The 27,950-nt window shown below is 54.1% G+C and overlaps 1 protein-coding gene across 2 annotated transcripts; it reads left to right on the forward strand.

The window, feature by feature from the left end:
• On the forward strand, window positions 1-27,837 carry DLGAP5 (DLG associated protein 5). 2 transcript variants are annotated; one of them, XM_029078512.1, is made up of 19 exons: window positions 1-90; window positions 2,614-2,856; window positions 4,686-4,876; window positions 6,246-6,308; window positions 7,017-7,116; window positions 7,558-7,680; window positions 8,657-8,733; window positions 9,651-9,940; window positions 10,454-10,569; window positions 10,945-11,077; window positions 11,398-11,483; window positions 12,703-12,863; window positions 13,561-13,653; window positions 19,672-19,894; window positions 21,083-21,233; window positions 23,957-24,077; window positions 25,395-25,650; window positions 26,460-26,509; window positions 27,276-27,837. In XM_029078512.1, the coding sequence occupies exons 2-19, from the start codon at window positions 2,619-2,621 to the stop codon at window positions 27,414-27,416; spliced, it is 2,613 nt and encodes an 870-aa protein (XP_028934345.1). In that variant the 5' UTR covers window positions 1-90; window positions 2,614-2,618; the 3' UTR covers window positions 27,417-27,837. The 2 variants fall into 2 exon arrangements, with proteins under 2 accessions (XP_028934345.1, XP_039770057.1); XM_039914123.1 differs by having other exon boundaries at window positions 10,454-10,545.
• The last annotated feature ends 113 nt before the right edge of the window (window positions 27,838-27,950 follow it).

Raw genomic sequence — 27,950 nt, forward strand, 5'->3', positions numbered from 1 at the left:
AGCGCAGGGGTGGCGTCGTTTGGGACTTTTCCTTTTTTTGTTGTTTTTAATTTGAGGAGGGGGCGCGGTGGGTCTGCAGGGATCCCTCAGGTACGGGGGGGGGGGGTCGTGGAAGTGGGAAGTGGGGGGAGGGGTGAGAAGGAGAGGGATCCCCCAGGTGGGGGGGGGGAGGGGGAGGGGTCCTCCCTGGGGAGGGGGTGGGGAGGGTCTCCTGGAAAGGGGGGGCTTGAGGGGGTCTCTAGGGAGAGACAGACCCCTTCTCCCCGAGCCCCCCCAGCCCCCCTCCCCAGAGACCCCCCCAACCCCTCTCTCCAAACCCCTCTCTCCCCAGAGACCCCCCAAACCTCTCTCTTCTGAAACCCCCCTCCAAACCCCTCCCTCCCCAAGACCCCCCAAGTCGCTCTCCTCCATACCCCCTCTCTTCCAACCCCTCCCTCCCCAGAGACCCCCCAAACCCTTCTCTCTGAGACCCTCTCTTTCCAAACCCCTCCCTCCCCAGAGACCCCCCCCTCTCCAAACCCCTCTCTCCCCAGAGACCCCCCAAATCGCTCTCCTCTGAGACCCCCTCTGTCCAAACCCCTCCGTCCCCAGAGACCCCCCCCCAAACTCCTCCCTCCCCAGAGCCCCCCCAGCCCCTCTTCACAGACCCTCCCTCTCCAAACCCCTCCCTCCCCAGAGACCCAGGGTCTCAGAAGAGAGGGGTTTTGGGGGGGGCTCTGGGGAGGGAGGGGTTTGGGGGGGGGGGTCTCAGAGGAGAGGGGTTGGGGGGGTCTCTGGGGAGGGAGGGGTTGGGGGGGGGCTCCCTGAGGAGGAGGTGGAGGGGGAAGGGTCATCAGGGAGAGAGTGGGGAAGGGGGGTGTGGGGAGGGGGTGGAGAGAGAGAGAGAGAGAGAGGGGGTCCCCGGGGTGGGAGTGGGGAGGGGGTCCCTAGGGAGACATTCATTCATTCAATAGTATTTATTGAGCGCTGTCCGTCTCCCCCGACTAGACTGTAATCAATGGGCAGGGAGCGTCTCTCTCTCTCCGTTGCCGAATTGTCCGTTCCAAGCGCTTAGGACAGTGCTCTGCACATAGTAAGCGCTCAATAAGTACTATTGGATGAATGAATGCATGCCCCATAATTAATCAGTGAACTCATTCATTCAGTCATATTTATGGAGCACTTACTGGATACCGGACACTGTACCGAGCACTTGGGAAGTACGGTATAACGATAAATAGACCCATTCCCTGCCCGCGACGGGTTTACGGTCCAGAGGGGAGCTTTAACCTACGACCTCCTCTTTCTAGATGTCCTGGACTTGTTTTTCTTTTAAAAACTATCAAGTGAAAGGAGAGGCGGCGCGGTCGAGCGGCTAGAGCCCAGGCCTGGGAGTCGGCCGGACCTGGGGTCCTAATCCTAACGATAATACTAATAATGTCGGTATCTGTTAAGCGCTCACTATGTGCCGAGCACCGTTCTAAGCGCTGGGGTAGACACAGGGGAATCGGGTCGTCCCACGTGGGGCTCGCGGTCTCGATCCCCATTTTCCAGATGAGGGAACTGAGGCCCAGAGAAGTGAAGTGACTCGCCCGCGGTCACACAGCCGACGCGTGGCGGAGCTGGGATTTCGAACTCACGAGCCCTGACTCTTTCCACTGAGCCACGCTGCTTCTCCCATCCTGGCTCCGCCTGTCTGCCGGGTGACCTTGGGCAAGTCACTCCACTTCTCTGGGCCTCGGATCCCTCATCTGTCGTATGGGGATGAAGACCGGGAGCCCCACGCCCTGTGGTCAACCTGACGATCTTGTATCTACTGGGGTTGAAAAGCTTCTCGGACTCTGCGTTGTGCTTGAGCGGGTATTTCGGCGACAGGTTCACTGACCGCTAGCTCTTCTTTAGAGCTGGGAATCAGAAGGTCGTGGATTCTAGTCCCGACTCCTCCACCGGTCTGCTGTGTGACCTTGGACGAGTCACTTCAATTCTCTGGACCTCGGTTTCCTCATCTGTAAATAAAAAAAAAAAATAGAGATTAAAAAATGGGACAGGGACCGTGCCCAACCCGTACCCAGCGCTGAGGTGGATCCCAGCAAATCGCGTTGGAGACGGTCCCTGTTCTACATAATAATGTTGGTATTTGTTGAGCGCTTACTATGTGCAAAGCACTGTTCTAAGCTGCTGGGGGGATACAAGGTGATCGGGTTGTCCCTCGTGGGGCTCACAGTTTGAACCCCCATTTTACAGATGAGGTAATTGAGGCACAGAGAAGTAAAGTGACTTGCCCAAAGTCGCCCAGCTGGCAAGCGGCGGAGCCGGGATTCGAACCCGTGACCTCCGACTCCCAAGCCCGGGCTCTTTCCACTGAGCCATGCTGCTACATGGGGCTCGTAGTCTCGATCCCCATTTTCCAGATGAAGTACCTGAGGCCCAGAGAGGTGAAGCGACTCGCCCGAGGTCACGCAGCACACAGGTGGCAGAGCCGGGATTTAGAACCCAGGTCCTTCTGACTCCCAGGCCCGGGCTGTGGCCACTGAACCACGCTGCTTCGAACCCAGCACTTAGCACGGGTTGATGATAATAAATATAAATGACGGATGCCATAATAGCTGTTATTGTCATTTCAATATCTTCTAGGTAGGATGGCTTCAACACGCTTTGCCAATCGGTACCGGAAGGACACGAGTACGGAAATGATCAGAACGAAAGCTGCCCATCGGAAATCGCTGTCTCAGAAGGAAAACAGACATAAGGAATTTGAAAGAAGTAGACAACTTAGCTTAAAAGATGTCAATATTCCCCTCTTGGAAGGGAGGACCCTCTCCCCGCTGGATGAGATAAAGGAGTCGACCTTACCGGGAAAGGGCGATGTTAAATCGAGTGAGTAGGAATTGTTGTCGAATTGAAGTTCTCTTGAGAGCCTCGGCATGTGTGATCTAAAAGACTGATGATTCCCTAGCAGAAAATGCTTTCAAGAAAACGCTCAATCCCCTGTGAACAGAAGAGAATTAGGATAGATTGTGTTTAGGGTCTTGCTGTACGGCTTTAGATTTGCAGATGTCGAGGCCACCGGGTATGTATCAATTAATTTTCGAGACGAGGCATGGCGTAGTGAATAACGCACGGGCCCGGGAGTCAAAAGATCGTGGGTTCTAATCCCGGCTCTGCCACTGGGTGACCTTGGGCGAATCACTTCACTTCTCTGTGCCTCAGTTCCCTCATCTGTAAAATGGGGATTGAGACCGTCAGCCCCACGTGGGACAGGGACCGTATCCAACCCGATCTGCTTGTATCGACCCCGGCGCTTAGTAGGGTGCCCGGCACATCGTAACCGCCTAGCAAATACTATTATCATCATTATTATTGCAACTGAGGAAGGATGAAGCATCACTCTGCATTTCCCTATTCCTAGGATGAAGCACCCCAAATCATATATGTACCTACCCTGGCGTAGGGTCTATAGGTGACAGCTCTCATAAGAAAATGTAATCGGCTACGGTAAAATTAAGATTTTTTTTTTTCTAATTTTTGAGTATCGGTCTGGGGGGGGTGGGTTGAGTGGAATGAGAGGGATTAGGAGAGAAGAGATAGGCCAAAACTGACCACGGGGCAAATCGGCAAAAGGAATACCTGACTTTTTATCGAGTTAAGTGTAGGAAAATTTCCCCCGGAATGGGGGGAAAAGAACCCTCGGAACACCGGCGCGTTTTTATAAAGTCCAAACATTTCAGGTATCACAACTCAAACTGGGCAGGGAATGCATCTGTTTCTTGTTGCGTGGTACCCTCCCAAGTGCTTAATACAGTGCTTAGCACCTAGTAAGCGCTCAATAAATATGAATGAATGAAAATACACGTTCATTCTATCGGCAACAGCGTAGTTGTAAATTACCGCTTTTTTAAAAAGCACCTTTCTGATAGTGGTAGAATTGGCCTGGAGCTGAAAGTCAGCTTGTCTGTTTGGACAGTGAAAAGGTTTTGACAGTGAAAAGACACTCAAGAACCCTGACACAACTTAATTTTTGGAGTTTAACCCTAACTGCAAAAACACGGTGGGGGTGGAAATCGGGTTAAAGGGGGGGTAAAACTGGAAAAATCCCTCTCCTAGTCCTCCGTGTCTTAGGGATCGTCTAGAATAAGGGAGTCGAAGCGAGGGTGAAAGTTCACCTCGAGCATCCCTCTTGCTTTGAAGTTGGGAAGTCGTTGCTGGCCATCTCGTTCATTCGGTCAGGAAACAGACACATTCCCTGCCCGCAACGAGCTTACGGTCTAGAGGAAAGGGGTTGAAGAAGCCCCGGCGGAGAAGTTCTCAAACAAAGGCTCCAGCGAAGAGAATCTTATTTTATTCAGACTCCTCTTGCTTTCTTTATACCCTTCTTATAATCACCAAATAAGTCCATTTTTTTTTCCCCACCCACCAATCTTTTTTCAGTATTTTTTTCCCAAGTGGGCAAACCCTCTTAATAGCAAGACGGCAAATAAAACAGCTGCGCTAGATTTCCGCTCTTTTCCTTCTGTCTCTGACCATTTAAGAGGGCCTTTTGTTTCCTGGGGAGCTCGAGTGTTTGGTTCTGTTTTTGCATCAAGGTCTCGCTTGGTTTCAAATATTTCAAGGTCTCGCTTTGTATTCAAATGTTTCAAGACTCGCGATGCCCCTCTTCTTAGTGCCTTTTTTTTTTTTTCTTTGATCGCTTCCTCCGGCGACATCAGAAAAGTCCGTGGATCAGCGGAAAGAACTGCTGCGGCGGTACAAAGAGGAGAAGCAACTGCAGAAGCTGAAAGAGCAGCGGGAGAAGGCTAAACGGGATGTCTTTAAAGTGGGGCGTTTCAGGCCTGTAGCCCCCGCTTTCCTCGTGTCTGCCCCTCTGAAATCCACAGGGAAAGCCGAGCCCAAGAAGCCGGTAAATGATCGACTCTGACCCACTGGGAATAGCTCCGGTGCTCCTACTGTGATAGGACAAGCGGCGGGACCTAATAATAAAAAATAATTATGGTATTAAAGCGCTTACTATGTGCCAGGCACTGTTCTAAGGTAATCGGGTTGGATACAATACCTGCCCCACATGGAGCTCACACTCTGCAGCGTGGCTTAGTGGGAAAAGCCCGGGCTTGGGAGTCAGAGGACGTGGGTTCTAATCCCGCCTCCGCCACTTGTCAGCTGTGTGGCTTTGGGCAGGTCATTTAACCTCTCTGGGCCTCAGTGACCTCATCTGTAAAATGGGGATGGAGACCGTGAGCCCCACATGGGACAACCTGATCACCTTGGATCTCCCCCGCTGCTTAAAATAGTGACTGGCCTGTAGTAAGCGCTTAACCAATAGCCTCCTCCTCCTCATCATCATTATTATTATTATCAATCCCCATTAGGTGGATATATGGCCCAACTTCAGAGACAGTGTGGCTTAGGGGATAGAGCCCGGGCCTGGGAGTCAGAAGGACCTAGGTTCTAATCCTGCCTTCACTACTCGTCTGCTGAGTGATCTTGAACATGGCACTTCACTTGCCTGGGCCTCAGTTCCCTCGGCTGTGAAATGGGGATTAAAACTGTGAGCCCCATTCATTCATTCATTCGGTGGTATTTATCGAGCGCTTATTATGTGCAGAGCACTGTACTAAGCGCTTGGAGTGTACAAATCGGTAACAGATAGAGACAGTCCCCGCCCTCCGACGGGCTTACGGTCTAATCGGGGGAGACGGACAGACAAGAACGATAGCGATAAATAGAATCAAGGGGATGAACATCTCATTAAAACAATAGCAAGTAAATAGAATCAAGGCGATGTACATTTCACTAACAAAACAAATAGGGTAATGAAAGTAGCCCCACATGGGATAGGGACCGTGTCCAACCCGATTTGCTTATATCCAACCCAGTGTTTAGTACAGTGCCTGGCATATGAGAAGCGCTTAACAAATACCACAATTATTATTATTATTATTATTAAGTACTGTGGGGCTGGGAGGGAGGATGAATAAAGGGAGCAAGGCAGGGCAACACAGAAGGGAGGGGGAGAAGAGGTAAAGAGGGCTTATTCAGGGAAGACTTCTTGGAGGAGATGGGCCTTCAGTGAGGCTTTGAAGCGGGGGAGAGGAATCGTTTTTCGGATTTGAAGACGGAGGGCGTTCCAGGCCAGAGGCGGGACGTGGGCGAGAGGTCGGCGGCGAGATAGACGAGACCGAGGTGCGGCGAGAAGGTTGCGTTAGAGGAGCGAAGGACTCCCGAACTTATTTTGAAGCGTTTTAACCGAATCCCTTTTGATGTCTTTGCAGGTGGCTTCTACTTCAGTGAGGCTGACCAGGGCCAAGGTAAAGGAGCAAGCGGAACAGAATAAGGTATCCCTTCTGTCTTAGCCTACTCGACTGAATATTCCATTTTGTTACGAGAGTCAGCGAGACCTAGCAGAAAGGCCAGGAGGCTGGGAGTCAGAAGGACGTGGGTTCCAGTCCCGGCTCTGCCGCTTGTCAGCTGTGTGACCTTGGGCAAGTCGCTTCTCTTCTCTGGGCCTCAGTTCCCTCATCTGGAAAAGGGGAGGTTAAAACTATGAGCCTCATAGGGGACACGGACAATCCGATTATCTCATACTTATTTATCTGTAATTTGTACCAGTGGCTGTCTTCCCCACTCTAGGCTGTAAACTCGTTGTATGAGCCTCATAGGGGACACGGACAACCTGATTATCTCATACTTATTTATCCTTAATTTATATCAGTGGCCGTCTTCCCCACTCTAGTCTGTAAGCTCGTTGTGGGCGGGAGATGGAAAACCGTTACCTCACCTGGAAAATGGGGATTAAGACTGTGAGTCCAATGCGGGACAGGGTCTGTGTCCAACCTAATTAATTTTGTATCTGCCCCAGTGGCCTAGAACAGTGCTTGGTACACAGAAAGCGCTTAACAGGTACCGAAATTATTATTATTATTATTAACCCAGGTCCTCCTGGCTCCCAGTCCCGCACTCTACCCGCTAAGCCGCGCTGCTTCTCGTGTCCGTGTGACTTCCCGGGTGGACGGTTCCCTCACCACCTAACCTTCTCGTCGTAGATTTACGTTGACCCTGTCGGAAAAGCACCCAGTACGAGCGTAGTCCGAGCAATTCAGAGGCCGACGACCGACAACAGAGTCGTTGGCAAAGCGAGACCAGGTAAGGCAAACCTCAAACTATTTATTGAGCGTTTACTGTGTGCAGAGCACTGTCCTAAGCGCTTGGGGGAGGGCAATACAACAATCAACAGACACATTCCCTGCCCACAGTGAGTTTACAGTCTAGAGGAGGGGGAGACAGACACGAATAGAAAGAAATAAATGAGAGATATGGACATAAGCGGTGTGGGGCTGGGAGGGGCGATGAAGAAAGGGAGCGAGTCGGGGCGACGCAGAAGGGAGTGAGAGAAGAGGAAGGGGGGGGGCTTAGCAGGGAAGGCCTCCTGGAGGAGACGTCCTTTAATAAGGCTTTGAAAAGGGGAAGAAGAATCGTCTGTCGGATTTGAGAGGTATTACGTGAGCCTGGAAAGGCCACCTGTTAAAACGCCTGAAGAGCTGTGTTCGTTGCGCTAAGTCTTGAAATGCAACTTCCTCCTGATAGCCGTGGCGAGAGAAATCCCCACGTCGGCCAACGTAAGACTGACCAGATCAGCTGCTGCAGCCACCAGACAGATCTCCAAAACGGCCGGCCTGGCTCCTCCGAGGAAGCTCAACGCCGCCGCTGGTGAGTGGACGGGACGCAAAGAGGAGATCTAGGAAGTCCCTGTGGGTCCCTTTGCCGTCCGTCTCCCCCCGTTTAGACCGTGAGCCCGTTATCGGGCAGGGATGGTCTCTATCTGTTGCCGAATTGCCCATTCCAAGCGCTTAGTACAGTGCCCTGCGCGTAGCAAGCGCTCAATCAATACTGTTGAATGAATGAATATAAAAGGTGGTCTTCAAAGAAATCAAATATCATTACTATTCGTGGGGGGTCAGGTCTGAAAACAGATTTAGCAAGTCCTTGTGTATAAAATGAGGCCTTCAAAAAAATAAAATATCACTGCCGTTAGATGGCCAGCTCCTCATAATACTAATGATGATGGTATTTATTAAGCGCCTACTATGTGCCAAGTACTGTTCTAAGCGCTGGGGGAGATGCGAGGTTAGTGGGTGGTCCCCCGTGGGACTCACAATTTGAATCCCCATTTTCCAGATGAGGGGAAGTGAGGCACAGAGAAATAAAGTGACTTGCCCAGAGTCACACAGCTGACGAGTGGCGGAGCCGGGATTGGAACCCACGACCCCTGACTTCCAAGCCCGGGCTCTCTCCACTGAGCCACTTCTCTGAGCAAGGATTGTGTCTCTCAACCGTAGCGTATTCTCCCAAACGTTTAGTACAGTGCTCTGCACACAGTAAGCGCTCAATAAATACGATCTGAATATATGCTCCGCACACGGTAAGTGCTCGAGTACCTTTGATTTAATGCTAAATACTTTTGAGATGGTCTCTGCAGAAAAAGTTTTCTCATTTGTCCTGTTCCCTGCCTCCTCCATCTCACGGTCCTTGTTTTATCGTTCACTTGTTCTCCTTTTTATAAAATATTTGGGTTGTGGGTCTTTTTGGAGAGGAGAGGGGTGGGGTTGGTACGAGGCTTTTTTTGATGGGAATCACAGAAATGAAACGGTATTTGAAATGACTTGGAATTTATTCCATCCTTTAGATAATCAGCCACAAAGGAAGGCAACTGGTAAAGAGAGGCCCCTGAAACAAATCGAAGTCAAAGCCGACGCAACAGAGGTAACACTTGGTATTTATAAGTAGGTTTTAAAATATTGGTATGTGGGGAGGGTGGATTTCAAAACCAAAAGATTCATAAATTTGGGCGGATGAAATGGAGAGCTACTTTCTTGATACAAACTAAAAAAAAAATCACTTTAATATTTCCTGGAATATGTAATATTTTTTTCTTAAATATAAAAAAGCTTCAGGACTCGCCTATTATCTCCAAGTAGGCAGTGCGGCTTAGTGCGATTAGACCGTGCGCCCGTCAAACGGCAGGGACCGTCTCTGTCTTTTGCCGACTTGTTCATTCCAAGCGCTTAGTACGGTGCTCTGCACATAGTAAGCGCTCAATAACTACTATTGAATGAATAGTGGAGAGCACAGGGGACGGGAAATCAGGAGAATCGGGTTCTAACCTGCTCCACCTCTTGTCGGCCGTGTGACCTTGGGTAAGTCACTTCGCTGGGCCTCAGTCACCTCATCTGTAAAATGGGGACTGAGACTGTGAGCTCCATGAGAGACAGGGATTGTGGCCAACCCGATTTGCGTGTATCTCCCCCAGCGCTCAGTACAGTACCTGGCACACAGTAAGTGCTTAACAAGTGCGACAGTTATTATTATGTGCCAAGCACTGTACTAAATGCTAGGATAGATACAAGATAACCAGTTGGACGCAGCCCCACGTAGGGCTTGCAGTCTTTATCCCCATTTTACCCATGAGGGAACGGAGGCCCAGAGAAATGAAGCGACTTGCCTGAGGTGACGCAGCAGAAAAGTGGCGGAGCCGGGATTAGAACCCAGGTCCTTCCGACTCCCAGGCCCGGGCTCTACCCACTAGGCCATGCTGCTTCTCCTCCCCTCCATCCTGGTTCCCCGTAGCCATAAAGATTGCCGAGAAGGAACTCTGCATCTTCCGCTCCCTCTTCTTTTAGCACCAAGATTGTGAAGCTGTGTCCGCGGACCCCGCCGAAGAGCCCACCGAGACCTTCCAAAACCCAGCAGCCGGAGAAATTGAGCCGGACCAGCCCCGTCTCGAGAAGAATAATGAACCCGAGAGGAACGGTCCCCCGAAAGAGAGAGAGAGGATTTCTTTCGCGCCGAAAGATTTCAGGTTTTGGCCTCTAGACGGTCTCAAAATCTACAGCATTGCCCCCAAGACCACGCTCGGCGCCGATGTCCAGGGTCAAAAAGTCTTCGCCTGGAGCCCTTTGAAGACCGACGCGTAAGAACCTTCCTTCTAACCGCTCCGCTTCCCGTAAAATCAATCCTTCTTTTGAGGAGGGCCAGAATCTCGGTCGTCGTCTTCGTTCGTTCGGTCGTATTTATTGAGCGCTCACTGAGTTTGAGCTGCCGGTGAATGGTTCGTCTGAATCGAAATCGAAGAAGGGAGGTTGGAGGCGGTAGGTGAGTTGGGAGAGCGTTAGACTGAAGATCTAAAGGTCCCTCCTTCGATCCCGGGTTTTGGCAAGATGTTCTTTTCCTCTAGAACCGTAAGCGCGTTGTGGGCGGGGAATATGTGTCTGTTTTTTGTTAGGCTGTACTCTCCCAAGGTCTTAGTACAGTGCTCCGCACACAGTAAGCGCTCAATAAATACGATTGAAGGAGGTGGGGCTCAAATCTACTGGTGGAAGGTGGTTTTGTTTTTGTTTTGTCTGTCGGGTGAGGTTACAAGCTCCTTTTCCAAGGCAAGGACATCTTGGTTTTTTGTTTTAGTTTTTTCCTTTTTTCCCCCCAGTGCTAAAACTCAAGAAACTGTGGCGCAAACACGTGAAGCCCAAAGCACTATCCCAACTCCACCCAATGGAGATGAACTCCCCAGTCCTTCAGGTATACCGCCAACTGTGGATGGAGGTACGGCACAAGATTTCACATTTAATTTACTCTCCCCCACTTTAAGATCTTTTTGAAGGCCCGCCTCCTCCAAGGGGCCCTCCCAGACTTAAGCCCCGCTTTTCCTCATCTCCCACTCCCTTCTGCGTCGTCCTGACTCGCTCCCTTTGCTCTCTCCCCCCTACACCGGCCCCAAAGCTCTGACGTCCATATCTGTCATTTAATTTATTTATACCGATGTCCGTCTCGCTACCTCTAGACTGTGAGCTCGTTGTGGGCAGGGAATGTGTCCGTTCTGTTGTACTCTCCCAAGCGCTTAGGACAGGGCTCTGCACGGAGGGAGCGCTCGATAGATACGGCTGACCGACGGGCTTATTTTCTCCGTCTGATTTGCAGACCGCAGCTTGAAGGCCAACGAAGACACCACTGGGAATTTCGATCGCTCTCCCAACCGTTCAGAACCTCCGTTGCCTGCCTCCAGGCCCGCAGCCCCGGCGGCGGAACCACAGCACGACGTGCCATATTTCAGGTCTGTCGGCCTTCCCCCACCGGAGCCGAGACCTTTCGAATTTTGAGTTTAAACCCTCTCTTACCAGCGTGGAGGATAAACCCAAACCGGATCCTGCCTTTTTGGGCGTCTGAACCCCAACCCCTTTGGGCTGTTTTGGTTTTGAGCTTCTGCTGCGGAGAACGCTGTGCTGAGCGCTTGAGAAAGTAGCCCACGAATAAGCGATGCCTTTCCCTACCCACAGAGAGCTTCCGGTGTCTAATAGGAAAAGACCGTTTTCTTTTCCGTTCTTTTCCTTTTCCGCCGGGGAAAATCCAAGGGTTCTTTTTCCTTGATTTCAGACGCATTCTCCAGTCTGAAACGGAGAAACTAACCACACGGTGTCACGAGTGGGAAAAGAAACTGGAGCTGGACATTCCGGAAGATGGTATGAGGATGATCTTCAGGTCCTCGTGGTGTCTGAGCTTTCTTTCTAAGTTAGGATGGGATCGCTGGGTTCATTCCTGCAAACAATAACCGTGTGGGAATCGTGGGCTAAAATAGAGACGGCCCAGATTGGGATCGACGTTCCTAACTCGGGCTCTTCGTCCCTGGAATCTTGGGTGGATTTCCATTTTAAGCAAACGCTCCGCGGGACGTAACCTTGATCGGGGAGAGAAGGGAGGAGGTCTGAAGTTTAGGGGTGGAGGCTCTGATTGGATGGAGGCTCATCTGCAGGACTTTTCTCTAAGCCCTCGATCTGCAGTCCGACTTGGACGCTACTGAGCGCCCCTGATGTATGTATGATGGAGATGAAGACTGAGCCCCGTGTGGGTCTGTGTCCAACCCAGTTATCTTGTACCTTCCCCCAGCACTTAGACAGTGCCTGGCACATAGTAAGCGCTTAAAAATGCCACAGTTATCATCTACCCCAGCACTTAGGAGAGTGCCTGGCACGTACCTAACGCTTAACCAATACCATTGATAAACAATAATGACGATAAAAGAAAGAAAAAGCCAGGCACTAAGCGCTGGGGGAAGGTACAAGATAATTGGGTTGGACACAGTCCCTGTCCCACACGGGGCTCAGTCTTCATCCCCATGTTACAGATGAGGAAACTGAGGCTCAGAGAAGTGAAGTGACTTTCCCGTGGTCACCCGGCGTACGGGGGGGTGGAGCCGGGATTAGAACCCGGGTCGTTCATTCACCCGATCATATTTACTGAGCGCTTGGGAGAGGACAGTAGAACAATAAGCAGACACATTCCCCGCCCACAGCGAGCTTACAGTCTAGAGGGGGAGACAGACACTGATAGAAATAAATTTCAGGTCAATCGACGGGTGGTATCTATTGAGCGCTGGTTAGGTGCCGAGCGCTGCATTAAGCGCCCCGGGGAGAGTACAACAAAATAAGCAGGTACGTTCCCCGCCCATTCGTTCATTCGGTCGTATTTACTGAGCGCTTACTGTGTGCAGAGCACTGTAGTGAGCGCTTGGGAGAGGAAAGCACAACAACAAACGGACACTTTCCCTACCCACCGAGAGCTCCGAGACGCCGGGCCCTCGCTCTACCCACTGGCCCACCCTGCCTCTCTGAGGTTCTGTTCTTTTCCATGCCGCCGAGGCCTCCCAGGGATGTAACTTTTTAAAAACTCTCCTCACGCTAGCCAAAGACCTCATCCGTACGACCGTCGGGCAGACGAGGCTCCTGATGACGGAGAGGTTCAGACAGTTTGAAGGCCTGGTGGATGACTGCGATTTGAAACGTGGTCAGAGGGAAACGACCTGCACGGACTTGGATGGATTTTGGGATATGGTACATTTTCAGGTGAGTTATCCCGGTCGGCTCTTCACCCTCTGAAACGTCCCGCGATCCGCCGGCGAGTTATCCGAAACAGGACGGGATGGAGCGTGCCGCTGGTCGGCCCGGCGCGGGTAAAACCGCGGGGTCGTCGGCTAACGCCGTACTCTCCCCCCGGCACTCGGCACGGGGCTCCGCCCGCAGTGAGCGCTCAATAAATAGCGCCGATCGACAGCCAAGTGGATTTAATTAACCGCCCGTGTGTCTGAGCGGCTAGCTGGTGAGGCTTTCGGGGCGAGCCGATCGTTCGTGATGACGATCTCCGCGAAGCGCTCGCTGTGTGCCAAGCAGTAGGAGAGAGAAAAGATGATTGAATCGGACCCAGTCCCCGTCCCACCGTGGGCTTATTTCTAAGACGGCGGGAGAGCCTGTGTTTTAGCCCCATTTTTAATGGATGAGGAGGCCGAGATGTACCTGAAAGGAAAGAGCCTTGTGATTAAGGTCGTTGTCTCCCATGCCGTCGGAGGGGGAACTGCTTCGACTCTAAGTATCTGAGGAAAAATTCCACCGTTGGCCCGAGGTCTGGATTCAATCTGGGCCGTCTCCTCCTTCGCTGCCGGCAAGAGGGGAAATTCGAAAATGGTCATTGACGCGGCGGTTGCTTTGTGGCGTAGCTAACTTAGGCCTTAGTTCTGCTGAACTCCTCTTTCTGGCTCGCCGATAGATAGACGACGTGATCAAAAGATTTGACACCCTGAACGAGCGTCAGGAGAACGGCTGGCGCGAAGTTAATCCTCCGAGCCGCAAAGTCGTCCGGGTAAGTTGATCGATCAGTAGAGGGGCAGCGTGGCTCAGTGGCAAGAGCCCGGGCTCGGGAGTCAGAGGTCGTGGGTTCTAATCCCGCCCCCGCCACCCGGCAGCCGGGTGACCTTGGCCCCGTCACTTCCCATCTCCGGCCCTCAGTTCCTTATTAACACTATTGTAGTGTGCCTTACTGTAGCATGTTGCTATATTTGCGATCTCGCTTTTTATTGTTTATTGTCGTCAGATTTTGAATTTGATCAGGTCGCCCCTTAATCGAGTCTACCCCCGACCCTGGTCATCACCCCTTTTATTAACACGACTATATTGTATCATACTGTCTCATGTTGCTATATTAGCACCACTGTATTGTATCATATTGTATCATGTTGCTATATTACCGATTTCGTTTATTACTGTTTATTGTTGTCAGTGCTGCCACCCACCTCTCTGGCCTCGCCATGTCCCTCCTCCCCCCCTCCCCCCTCCCGCCCCTTCCTATCCTCCCCTTCCCCTTCCCCTTCCCCTCTCTCGCTCAGCTCTTTCCCGCTCTCTCCTCTGTCTCCTACCCCCCTCCTCTCTCCCGCCCTAGAACCCCACTTTACCAGCGCTACCCCTCTTCCCCCTCCCCCTACTCTTCCCCCCACCTAACCCCCTCTTCACCCCCTCCCCCCTTCTCTCTTCCCCACCCATGCCCCATCCCAGTCCTCTTGTCCCACCGCCACCCCTCATCCCCCTCTCCTCGTCCAGGGCCCCGCCACCTCCTTCCCATCCAAACCCTCCCCTCCCCCCACCCTTCCCCCCCTCCTCCCCTTGCACCCACAGCTACTTTCAAGTGTGGCCTCTGGAACCCCCGCTCTGTTACAGGCAAGCTACCTTTCATCCATGACCTTTTCCTCTCCCGCTCTCTCCTCCTCCTCGCCCTTTCGGAAACGTGGCTCTCTCCCGAAGACACGGTCTCCGCCGCCGCTCTCTCCGGCGGAGGCCTCTCCTTCTCCCACTCCCCCAGACTCACCGGTAAGGGAGGAGGCGTCGGCTTCCTCCTCTCGCCCCGATGCCGCTTCCGCACTATCCCTCCTCCCCCCTCCCTCTCCTTCCCCTCCTTCGAAGCCCATATCATTCGCCTCTACCACCCACTCCAGTTACTTGTCGCCGTCATCTACCGCCCTCCCGGTCCCACCTCCGACTTCTTCAACCACCTTGACCCCTTTCTCACCTTCCTTCTCTCCTTCTCTCTGCCCACTCTGATCCTTGGAGACTTCAACATCCATACGGATGTACCCGACGACTCCTCTGCCGCCCGCCTGCTATCCCTCCTCGACTCTGCCGACCTCCTCCTCCACCATACCGCGCCCACTCACCGACTCGGTCACACCCTCGATCTTGTCATCTCCTACCGCTGCACTATCTCCTCACTCACCAACTCTGAATCCCTCTCTCGGACCATAACCTTCTCACCTGCCTCATCTCTCACACTCCCTCCCCCTGCAAATCTTCGCTACTGCCCCACAGAGACCTCCGCTCTCTCGATCCCATCCGTCTTTCCAATAGCATCTCGCCTCACCTTGCCGCCCTGTCCTCTCTTCCCACTCTCGACGATCAGGTCTCCGCTCTCAACTCCACCCTCTCTACTCATCTCGACTCTCTCGCCCCCCTTTCCCTCCGCCGCTCTCGCGCCATTAACCCACAGCCCTGGATCACCTCCTCCGTCCGCCTCCTACGCTCCTATGCTCGAGCTGCTGAGCGCTGCTGGCGAAAGTCCAAGCACCAAGCCGACCTCACACACTTCAAATTTATCCTTTCCTGCCTTAACTCTGCCCTCTCCTCCGCCAGGCAAAGCTTCTTCTCCTCCCTCATCGACACCCATGCCCGTCACCCCCGCCGATTGTTCCGGACCTTTAACTCTCTCCTTAGGCCCCCTGTTCCTCCCCCTCCCCCATCTCTCACCCCTAACGATCTGGCCACCTATTTCCTCACGAAAATCAACACGATCAGGTCTGAGCTCCCCAAAGTCACCCCTCCGCCTCTCCCCTCCCCCCCAACAACCCCCTCCCCTACTTTCCCATCCTTCCCTGCAGTATCCTCAGAGGAGATCTCCTCCCTCCTCGCAAGTGCCACCCCCTCCACCTGCGCCTCGGACCCCATTCCCTCTCACCTTCTTAAAACCGTCGCCCCTGCCCTCCTCCCTTCCTTAACTTCTATTTTTAACCACTCAATCTCCAAGGGCTCCTTCCCCTCTGCCTTCAAACACGCCCACGTCTCCCCCATCCTAAAAAAACCCGCTCTTGACCCCACTTCCCCCTCCAGTTATCGTCCTATCTCCCTACTACCCTTCCTTTCCAAAATCTTAGAACGAGTCGTCTACAATCGATGCCTAGAATTCCTTAACTCCCATTCTCTCCTAGACCCCCTCCAATCTGGCTTCCGTCCCCTCCACTCTACCGAGACTGCTCTCTCTAAGGTCACCCATGACCTCCTTCTTGCCAAATCCAATGGCTCCTACTCCATTCTGATCCTCCTTGACCTCTCTGCTGCCTTTGACACTGTCGACCATCCCCTCCTCCTCCATACCTTATCTCACCTTGGCTTCACGGACTCTGTCCTCTCCTGGTTCTCCTCTTACCTCTCTGGCCGATCATTCTCGGTCTCCTACGCTGGAGCCTCCTCCCCCTCCCATCCTTTAACTGTTGGAGTTCCTCAAGGGTCAGTTCTTGGCCCTCTTCTGTTCTCCATTTACACTCACTCCCTCGGTGAACTCATCCGCTCTCACGGCTTTGACTACCATCTCTACGCAGATGACACGCAGATCTACATCTCCGCCCCTGTCCTCTCCCCCTCCCTTCAGGCTCGCATCTCCTCCTGCCTCCGGGACGTCTCCACCTGGATGTCGGCCCGCCACCTAAAACTCAACATGAGCAAGACTGAGCTCCTCATCTTCCCTCCCAAGCCCGGTCCGCTCCCAGACTTCTCCATCACCGTGGATGGCACGACCATCCTTCCCGTCCCGCAGGCCCGCAATCTCGGTGTCATCCTTGACTCGTCCCTCTCGTTCACCCCACACATCCTATCCGTTACCGAGACCTGCCGGTTTCACCTCTACAATATCGCCAAGATCCGCCCTTTCCTCTCCACCCAAACGGCTACCTTACTAGTACGGGCTCTCGTTATATCCCGGCTAGACTACTGTGTCAGCCTTCTCTCTGACCTCCCTTCCTCCTCTCTCGCCCCGCTCCGGTCTATTCTTCACTCCGCCGCCCGGCTCATCTTCCTGCAGAAACGATCTGGGCATGTCACTCCCCTTCTTAAACAACTCCAGTGGTTGCCTATCGACCTCCGCTCCAAACAAAAACTCCTCACTCTAGGCTTCAAGGCTCTCCATCACCTTGCCCCTTCCTACCTCTCCTCCCTTCTCTCTTTCTACTGCCCACCCCGCACGCTCCGCTCCTCTGCCGCCCACCTCCTCGCCGTCCCTCGGTCTCGCCTATCCCGCCGTCGACCCCTGGGTCATGTCCTCCCGCGGTCCTGGAACGCCCTCCCTCCTCACCTCCGCCAAACTGATTCTCTTTCCCTCTTCAAAACCTTACTTAAAAATCACCTCCTCCAAGAGGCCTTCCCAGACTGAGCTCCTCTTCCCCCTCTACTCCCTCTGCCATCCCCCCTTTACCTCTCCGCAGCTAAAGCCTCATTTTCCCCTTTTCCCTCTGCTCCTCCACCTCTCCCTTCCCATCCCCACAGCACTGTACCCGTCCGCTCAACTGTATATATTTTCGTTACCCTATTTATTTTGTTAATGAATTGTACATCGCCTTGATTCTATTTAGTTGCCATCGGTTTTTACGAGATGTTCTTCCCCTTGACGCTGTTTAGTGCCATTGTTCTTGTCTGTCCGTCTCCCCCGATTAGACTGTAAGCCCGTCAAACGGCAGGGACTGTCTCTATCTGTTGCCGACTTGTTCATCCCAAGCGCTTAGTACAGTGCTCTGCACATAGTAAGCGCTCAATAAATACTATTGAATGAATGAATCATCTGGAGAAAGGGGATGAAGACCGTGAGCCCTACGTGGGCCCACCTGATTGCCTTGGATCTACCCCGGCGCTTAGAGCGGTGCTTGGCACATAGTAAGCGCTTAAATCCCAACGTTATTATTTGTGGAGCGCTCTGTACTGAGCGCTTGGGAGAGGTGTGACTTTGGGGCTCCGTAAAACGGGGATTAAGACTGTGGGACGGGGTCCGTGTGCAGCCCAATTTGCTCGTATCCACCCCAGCGCTTAGTACAGTGCCTGGCACGTGGTAAGCGCTTAAATAGCATCGTTATTAATTATGAGAATTATTTATTAGTCCAGGCCTCCCTCAGATCGGTACAATTCCTCTCCTTACCACCAGAGGTCTCCGGCCGACCGCTTGAATTTAATAATAATGCTGTTGGTATTTGTGAAGCGCTTACTATGCGCAGAGCACTGTTCTAAACGCCGCGGGAGATACAGGTCATCGGGTGGTCCCACGTGAGGCTCCCAGTCTTCATCCCCATTTTGCAGATGAGGTCACCGAGGCCCAGAGAAGTGAAGTGACTTGCCCGAGGTCACCCAGCAGACGAGTGGCGAAACGGGGATTAGAACCCACCGCCTCCGACGCCCGGGCTCTTGCCACTAGGCCACGCTGCTCCTCTGCTCCTACGATTGAAAGAGGAAATTCAGGTTGAGGAGCAGCGTGGCTCAGTGGCAAGAGCCCGGGCTTGGGGGGCCAGAGGTCGCGGGTGGGAATCCCGGCTCCGCCCCTTGTCAGCTCTGGGACTTTGGGCGAGTCACGTCACTTCTCTGGGCCTCACTGACCTCCTCTGGAAAATGGGGCTGAAGACCGTGAGCCCCACGGGGGACAACCTGATGACCTTGTATTTACCTCAGCGCTTAGAGCAGTGATTGGGACATAGTAAGCGCTTAACAAATACCATAATAAACAATTCATCCTTTCAGCCGTATTTATTGAGCGCTTACTGCGTACAGAGCACTGTACTAAGCGCCTGGGGGAGTACAATACGACAAAGGGACACGTTCCCTGCCCCCAAGGAGCTCACAAGGCGAGCTGATGGTCGTAAGCGTTTGGGGGAGATAAAGGACTACACAGATTTCACGCTGCAGTCGTCTAACCTCCCTACAAACCGGACCGGCTTCTCCCAACTGACCCTCGTCTCTCCCGATGATTAGGACACCAACCGCCGCAGGCAGAGTGGTAATACGTGTCTGCTAATTCTGTTGGACTCTCCCAAGTGTTTAGTACAGCGCCCCGCAGGCAGTAAGCGCTCAATAAATACCTCCGATTGACTTGACGGAGGTATTTGCTGAGTCGCTTGGGGAAAACACCTGCTGGGATGCAGCATGGTGTAGTGGATAGACCGTGGACCCGGGAGTCGGAAGGTCGTGGGTTCTAATTCCGGCTCCACCGCTCGTCTGCTGGGTCACCTTGGGCGAGTCACTTCACCTCTCTGAGTTCCCTCATCTGGGAAATGGGGATGAAGAGCGTGAGCCCCGTGTGGGACGGGGTTGGGTCCTTCCTGATTTGCTTGTATCTGTCCCAGTACTTAGCACAGTGCCTGGCACATAGTAAGTGCTTAATAAATACCACAATTATTATTATTATTACAGTGGAAGCACAAGACCCAGGCCATACCCACAGGGAGTGTTCAGCCCCGCATTTACTTGCTGAAAAACAGATTTTGAAAGTTTAAAACACACCTGGTTTGATGCCTGTCTGCTTATTTTGTTGTCTGCCCCCTTCTAGACTGTGAGCCCGTTGTTGGGTAGGGATCATCTCTATCTGTTGCCAAATTGGACTTTCCAATCGCTTAGTACAGTGCTCTGCACACAGTAAGCGCTCAATAAATGCGATTGGAGGAATGAATGAATGAACGAACCTGGACCTGCGGACCCAAGGAGCTCCTTCTGTGTAGTTTGATCGGCGGCGATTCAGGCATCTAGAATTAGCGATTCATGACTGACTGTCTTTCTTTTTCCTTCCCCCCGTGCCCTCTCCGCGCAGAAGAAAGCGGTCCCGAGCGGAACGGGTAAACCGAGGGAGATGGACGCCGTGAGGGCCGCGGCCCGAAGCCGCCTCGCGGCCATCAAAGCGTCCATGAGAGAGAAAATCAAGCCAGAGGAGCCCGCGGGAGACGGCCTCGCCTCCGCCTTACCCGAGGAAGGGGACAAGATCGTGTTTGACGCCGGATTCTTCAGGATCGAAAGCCCGGCGAAATCACTCTCAGGTCTGTCCTGTGATAGCGATAATGCTACTTATAATAATAATTATGGTATTTACTAAGCGCTTACTATGTGCCGGCGTTGTACTAGGCCTTGGGGTGGATCCGAGCAAATCGGGTCGGACACGGTCCCTGCCCCCCCGTGGGGCTCACTGTCTCAATCCCCATTTTCCAGATGAGGGAACCGAGGCCCAGAGAAGTGAAGGGACCTGCCCAAGGCCACACAGCGGACTAGCGTCGTCGCTAAGCGGCGACGAGCCGAGCCGTGAAGCCGTTAGGTGGAGGCGGCCGAATCCCAACTGTCGTAAACACTCACCTGAGCAATATCCGTGTGGCCTAGTGGGTAGAAGCCGGACCCAGAAGGACCTGGCTTCTAATCCCTGCTGTGCCTCTTGTCTGCTGGGTGACCTTGGGCAAGTCCCTCCACTTCTCTGGGCCTCAGTTCCCTCATCTGGAAAATGGGGATTAAGACTGGGAGCCGTATGAGGACTGTGTTCAACCTGATTATATTGTAAATCCCCCAGTGCTTAGAGCAGCACATAGTAAGCGCTTAACAAGTACTGTTATTACTGTTATTATTAAGCGCTTGGTCGAATAGTACGGCGCTCCCCGTCCACAGGGAGCTTATTCTCTACTGAATATCGTCTTTACTGTGGGTCCCTCTTGAAGGACTATCCCGTCACTAAATACTGTGGGTCTGTCTGTGTCTTTCTCCTCCTTATTAGAAGGAAACCGCTCGGCACCTACGGGGTTCTTTTAACAAATACCACAGATACTAAATACGGCTGTCCTTCATTCGAGGAAGGCAGCTTTGACCCCGAAGTTCTCGTAAGGGCGTGTGAGGCGGGGAGAGCCGATCGCGGGACCCTCCGCCGATCGACCCGTGGAACTTATCGAGCGCTTCCTGTGGGCAGGGCACCGTACCGAGCGCTTGGGAGAGTAGAGTCAGTAGATCTCAGTAGTAGATCCCTGGCCTCGAGGGACTCACTCGACAGAGCGGCCTGGGGTTGGCGCCCGAGGGAGATCCGGCCTCCGGGTCAACCCCCGGGCCCGTGGGAGTGAAGATGACACCCACCTTGCGCTCGTTGGCTCGGGGGCTGCTGGCGGGGGGCTCCCTCGTCTCTGCTCCCAGGTGGCGGGGGAGGTGGAGGCGAGGCGGCTGTTTGGCAGTCACCTCTTCTCCTTCTTTTCCAGCCTCCTCCCCGAGAGTCCGCTTCACACCATCCCACGGTATCTCCCAGCCCCGGGCCACCCCGAGCCGGGCCAGGAGGTCGCCGCTTCGGAGCTCGGCGGCGAGGGCCATCCAGACGACGGCCCCTCGGCCTGACCGCGCTCCTGCGGACAGGTGGGTGTCCGCCGGCTGCCGCGACGGTCCCCTTTCGTCCGCCCCAACCGGTGACGGGCATCGCGGCGCCTCACCTAATCGCCGGCCTCCGGAGAGGCGGTGTGGGCCCGGTGGGCAGAGCGGGAGGCGGGAGGTTCGGCTCTCGGGCTGACCGTCACGGGGCTCTGAGCCCCAGTGTGCCGGTCCGTCCAGGGAGGAGAATCCGAATGCCGACGTCTCCTGACTTCACAGGGGTGGTGGGGGAAACCATGCGTTCACCGTCCTATTTATTGAGCGTTTACTGTTCTAAGCGCTCGGAAAGTACAACTGGGCAACAGAGACAATCCCTGCCCAACGACGGGCTCGCAGTGGAGAAGCGGCGTGGCTCAGGGGAAAGAGGCCGGGCTTAGGAGTCAGAGGTCGTGGGTTCTCATCCCGGCTCCGCCACCTATCAGCTGTGTGACTCTGGGCAAGCCGCTTCTCGGTGCCTCCGTTCCCTCATCTGTAAAATGGGGATTAAGACTGTGAGGCTCACATGGGACAACCTGATTACCCTCTATCTATCCCAGGGCTTAGAACGGTGCTCTGCACCTAGTAAGCGCTTAACAAATACCAACATTATTATTATTATTATTATTATTATTATTAGAAGGATCTGGACAGACAAAACAAGTAGACAGGCATCCGTAAGATCAAAAGTAGAATTATAGATATATGCACATCGTTAATAAAATAGAGTGATAAACCTGTACAAATATAGACGAGCGGTGTGGGGCGGGGAAGGGGGTAGGGCGGAGGGAGGGAGTCGGGGCGATGGGGAGGAGGAGCGGAGGGAAAGGGGGGCTCAGTCGGGGAAGGCCTCCGGGAGGAGGGGAGCTCTCAGGAGGGGTTGGAAGAGGGGAAAAGCGATGGTTTGTTGGAGGTGAGGAGGGAGGGCGTTCCGGGTCAGCGGCAGGACGTGGGCCGGGGGTCGACGGCGGGACGGGCGAGGACGAGGGACCGCGAGGAGGTGAGCGGCGGCGGAGGAGCCGATTTTGTGGGCTGGGACGGAGGAAGACAGAAGGGAGGTGTGAGGTAGGGGGCCGGGGGATGGACGGCTTGGAAGCCGAGAGGGAGGAGTTTTTGCTTCATAGAGGCCCTCAGCCCCAGCGTTCTAATCTGTTCAATGAGGAGGTTGGAAATATCGACCTCTCCTTACCTCACAGGGATGTGGTGAGAAGTTATGTGAAAGATCACATGCTCATTCTAGGGCTTATTGAAAAGCTTCACACGAGGGCCCGTGACTAGTCGAGTCGGCTCTGTTTATTGAGCGCTTATTGTGTGCGGAGCACTGTAGTAAATGCTTGGGAGAGTGCACGTTCCCTGCCCGCGGTGAGCTCAGAGTCCGGGGGGAGACAGATTTGAATAGAAAGAAAGAAATGAGAGGTAGGGACATAAGCGATGCGGGGCTGGGAAGGGGGGATGAAGAAAGGCAGCGAGTCGGGGTGAGGCAGAAGGGAGTGGGAGAAGAGGATGGGGGCGCAGTCAGGGAAGGCTTCTTGGAGGAGATGGGCCTTCAGTAAGGCTTTGAATTGGAAGGGAAGAGTAACTGTCTGTCGGGGAAGAGGGAGGGAGGGCGATCCGGGCCAGAGGCGGGACGTGGGCGAGAGGTCGGCGGCGAGATAGACGGGATGGAGGCCCGGGGAGGAAGTTGGCGTGAGAGGAACCAAGCCAGCGGGCTGGGTTGGCCGCCGTCCCTCGGTTCGGGCCCCGTACTTTGACCGTCAGCCACGTGCGCGTCGCGTTCTCTCCCTGGTTAGATGACGATTCCTCCTTCGCGCTGTAGCCGGCCCACGCCTCCCGGCCCCGAGGAGGGGTCCGGCCTCGCCCGGGCCGGGCGGACGCCCCGGGAGGAGGGGGAACGGAGCCCCCGGGAGCCGGCGGCGTCTCTTGGTAGGGCGCGGCGGGCGGGACTCATCCCGCGCGACCGGCGGAGGAAGTGAAACGCGGGCGGCTCTCCGACCGATGGACCGCAATCCGACACGGGGTCGAGGTTTCGGTTCGTTGGACCGTCCTCGTCGATGCTACCTGTTGAGCGCTTACTAAGCGCAGAGCGCTGGACTAAGCCTTTGGGAGGGGACAGTAGAAGAGTCAGCACACGGTCCCTGCCCACGATGACATTAGAATCGGGAACGGGGTGCAGCAGGACTGGAGGAGCGCACCTCCCCGTCCCGTCGATCGGTGGCATTTATCGAGCGCCTACTATATGCGGGACACTGGACGAGGCGCTTAGTACGATACAGAAGAATCGGGGGAGACGTTCCCTGCCCGTTACGAGCTTCCTATCTGGAGCAGGGGACGGTCATTAATTTGAATTTAAAAAATTACAATCTGCTGTCAGACAGAGAAGCGGCGTGGCTCAGCGGAAAGAGCCAGAGGTCATAGGCTCTAATCCCGGCTCAGATGTGTGACTCTGGGCAAGTCGCTCCACTTCTCGGTGCCTCTGTTACCTCCTCTGTAAAATGGGGGTGGAGACTGCGATCCCGATGACCTTGTGTCTTCCCCAGCGCTCAGAACAGGGCTTGGCACATAGTAAACGCTTAACAGATGCCGTCATCATCGGAACCCGTGAGCCAATGGCCCCCGGGCCCGGGCTCTATCCACTAGGCCACGCTGCTGCTTCTCGGGGTAAAGAGGAAGTGCAGAAGAACACGGAGGTCTGGTTTTGACGTGGTGGTTCCTTTCCGCTCCCTCTCTCTCTTCAGCGATCCCCCTGCCGACGAAGTCCGACGCCCGGGGGGACACGGTTCCGTCGAGATGGTCAGGGACACCGTGGCTGAAGACGTCCGACGCCCCGGGTCAGAGGTCGCCCCCGAGACCAGCCACGTGAGCCACCCGGAGTGTTTGGGTTCCCCGGTTTTCCCCCCGACAGTAATAATCATCGCGGTATCCGTTAAGCGCTATGTGCCGGGCGCTGTACTGAGCGTTGGGGCGGATCCAAGCCGATCGGGTTGGACACGGTCCCTGTCCCACGTGGGGCTCGCAGGCTCAATCCTCGTTTTACAGAGGAGGGAACGGAGGCCCAGAGACTTGTCCAAGGTCACAAAGCAGGCGAGGCGGAGGCGGGATTAGAACCCACGACCTTCTGACTCCCAGGCCTGTCCACTATCCACTAGGCCACGCCCTGCTTCTCCTTTGTGGGTTTTCTCCTGCCAACCTGTCTAGCCTGGAGTCCCCCGTCTTTCCCAAGGACTTGGGCGGGGGCGGGAGGAGCCTCTCCAGAATGAGTCAATCGGATTTATTGAGTGCTTACTGTGCGCAGAGCACTGTACTAAGCGCATGGGCGAGTACAATAGAACCATAAACAGACACGTTCCCTGCCCACACAGAGCTTACAGTCAGGACTGCTTTTTTTCCCTTGGGTCTTAGCTGAGAAGACCACTATTTTGGGACCCGCCAAAAATAAAGACCGGCACCCGGGACTATTTTACTCCCGAAAACTTGCACGATAATAATAATAATAACTGGGGTATTTAAGCGCTTACTATGTGCCAGACACTCTACTAAGCGCTGGAGGAGATACAAGATACAAGTCCTCGGGCATGTTTGAGGACGTCGTGATGAGCACGGCAGAGAAAACCACTCGATCAGGTCGGATTCGGCCCACAGTCTCGATCCCCGTTTTACAGATGAGGGAACCGAGGCCCAGAGAAGTGAAGTGACTCGTCCGAGGTCACACAGCAAAGTGGCGGAGCTGGGATTAGAACCCAGGTCCTTCTGAGTCCCAGGCCTGCGCTCCATTCACTAGGCCGCTTCTCAAGATTAAAAACCTTGCGCAAATGGCATCCTCACGGTCACGCCTTGGTTTGACCAGGTGTCTAGTTCCTACTAATAATTGACTTTTGTTAAGCACTGCCTATGGATATAAACTGAGCAGGCCCCACCCCAGTGCTTAGTACAGTGCCTGGCACCTAGTAAGTACTGAACAGCTCGTTGGGGGCAGGGAATGCGTCCATGTATTAGTATATTGTCCGCTCCCAAGCTTTTAGTACAGTGGTCTGTACACAGTTAGCGCTCCAAAAATGCGACTGAATGATTAAATACTATTTTTTTTTAAAAAAAGTTTCGAGCGATGGGTTTGTTCCAAATTCCTCGTCATTCCCGGCATGTGCCTCTCCGCCGAACCTCCTTCCTCTTCTCCAGAAAAGCGCTGAGGGGAACCTAAGGATGGACCATCTCTCCGAGAGCGGGCCCGGTCAAAATCCCTCCCCGTCGGCGGCGAGGGGAGAAGCCGAGGGCGAGAGAGAAGACGAGACCTCGGAGGAGCCGGAGGCCATGGACCTGAATTCCTCAGGCGCGGTCGAAGACGTGGTGATGAGCACGCCGGAAAAATCCGCCCCGTCTCCAGGGACCGATCCCTGGCCAGCTGAGAGGGCCCGAGGCCCCACCCGTCTGTCAGGTGAGCGTGAGGTTCAGCGACTGATAAAGAATAATGATGGGATCTGTTAAGTGCCTACCGGGTGCCAAGCACTGTTCTAAGCGCTGGGGTAGCTACAAGGTAATCAAGACGGACCCAGTCCCCGGTCCCACGCGAGGCTCGCGGTCGTCATCTCCATTTTACAGAGGAGGGGACCGAGGCCCGGAGAGGCGAAGCGACTCGCCCAAGTCTGCCCAGAAGACGAGGGGCGGAGCCGGGATTAGAACCCCGGTCCCTCTGACGCGCCCGGGCTCTAGCCACCGGCCCACCCTGTTTCTTGTAAAAAAAAAAAAAAAAAGATCGTAAACGAACCTCGCGGGCTGCAGGAGAAACTCTGAAGCCCCAGATCAAAAGTAGTGTGAAAAGTAAAAGGCGTCCTCCGTCGCCCGTCTGATTTTTATAGTCGTGTCGTAAGCGTGACCGGGGCCCGGCACTATCAAAGGGGTCTAAACCTGGCTTGGAAATCTGGATGAGCAAAAGCACCTTCAAAGCCTTACCGGCGGCCCGTCTCCTCCAGGAGGCCTTCCCGGACTGGGCCCCCCCCCCCGTTTTCCTCTTCTCCCGCTCCCTTCTGCGTCGCCTTGACTTGCTCCCTTTTATCTTCCCCCCACCCCAAGCCCCGCACCGCTTCTGTCCGTATCCGTCGCGTACTTATTATTGCCTGTCTCCCCCTCTAGACTGTCTGCTTACGGTGGTACTGTGCTCTCCCAAGCGATCGGTACAGTGCTCCACAGGCGGTGAGCGCTCAGTAAATACGACCGATGAACGAATGAATCAAATTTATGTTCCAGGTTCCTTCCGGGGTAAATCGGTAGCTTCCGAATGGAACCTGCTTGAGTCAGTAAGTTCACCCCCTCGCCCCCCGCCGATTTAACACACTGCAACTTGTCTTCTCCAACAGCTGGCTGGGTCGCGACAAGATGGATTATCCACCCTTTTTTAAAGCTAATGGGGGACGTTTACGTGTCTTTAGTTAACTTGATCCTTTTAAACAGAGAATGAAAATGAACCCGGGTGGAAAAGTCACCGGGGCAGTGCCCTGTCATCCTCAACACACGAAAAAGTCCACCGATGATGGTATTCGTTAAGCGCTTACTCTGTGCCAAGCACTGTTCTAAGCGCCGGGGTTAGATACAAGCCAACGAGGGAGGATACGGTCCCTGTCCGACGTGGGGCTCACCGTCTTAACCCCCATTTGACAGATGAGGTAATGGAGGCTCGGAGAAGTGAAGTGACTTGCCCAAGGTCACACAGCGGACAGACGGAGGAGCCGGGATGAGAACCCGGGTCCTTCTGACTCCCAGGCCCGGGCTCTTAGCCATTGAGCCACGCTGCTTCAGAAGCGGGGTCCACCTAGTGCCCGAGGGCTGGAGGAGTTTTGAAATTTCCCCGAGGCGGCTGGAAGGACGTGTCTGGCACCCTCCCGAGCGCTTAGTACAGTGCTTTGCACACAGTAAGCAAAACAGTTGAATGAAGAAGCCAACTTCTGGTCCTCCCGGCCTTTCCTCTCTACCCAAGAACCAACCTGGGGGAGCCGGGGGCGGTGGGGTTGGGACTTGGACGGTGGTCGCCGTGGTGACGCTTCCTTTTTTTTTTCCCCCTCCTAGCCGGACCCGAGAGGCGACCACGACCCCTTCGCCCACCGGCCGTGTGAGAGCCAGAGGTCCCGCAAAACCATGACCCTCGGCGCCGACCTCATCCAATTTTCTCCTCTCCTTTCCAGGGAGGAAAAGCCGGAAGGATTTTGAGCCCCGGTTCCCGGGATGCGTTTAGGTTTTATTCGACCGAGCCCCCTGGCCCGTTGGCGCTTAGCTTGAGGAAATAGTCCAGGTGGAGTGCTACGCTTTGCGAATATTCCTGGTCGGAAGACAGGACGTTTAATCGGAGGAAACGTACGTTATTTCGATGAAGGCTATTAACCAAAATCGTGTGAGCGTGTATTTCGTCATCCCTGTCCGAAATACCGCAAGTTAAAAGAAGCGGGAGTTTCTGACGTGTGGAGTGTGTCCGGGGTTTTATCTTTTTTTTTTTGTCGGTGGTGATTTTCCTTTCCGACCCTGCTTCTCCCTCCCGAAGAAGATGAAAACTTCCTTTGCCTTGGAAGGCCGACCCATTAAACCTATTTATACATTCTTGGTGAAGTATTAAATGCTCCTGAATTGATCAGAATGTTGTTTGTTCCTTAGAATTCCTTTAGAAGCGGAAGCATCGGGTTACACGCTAGACCTATTCCAGTTTAGTCTTCCGGGTTCTGAAGTGAGTTAGCTTATTCCCGCATGATG

The sequence above is a fragment of the Ornithorhynchus anatinus genome, chromosome 14, assembly GCF_004115215.2.
Source record: "Ornithorhynchus anatinus isolate Pmale09 chromosome 14, mOrnAna1.pri.v4, whole genome shotgun sequence".
Lineage (NCBI taxonomy): Eukaryota > Metazoa > Chordata > Mammalia > Monotremata > Ornithorhynchidae > Ornithorhynchus > Ornithorhynchus anatinus.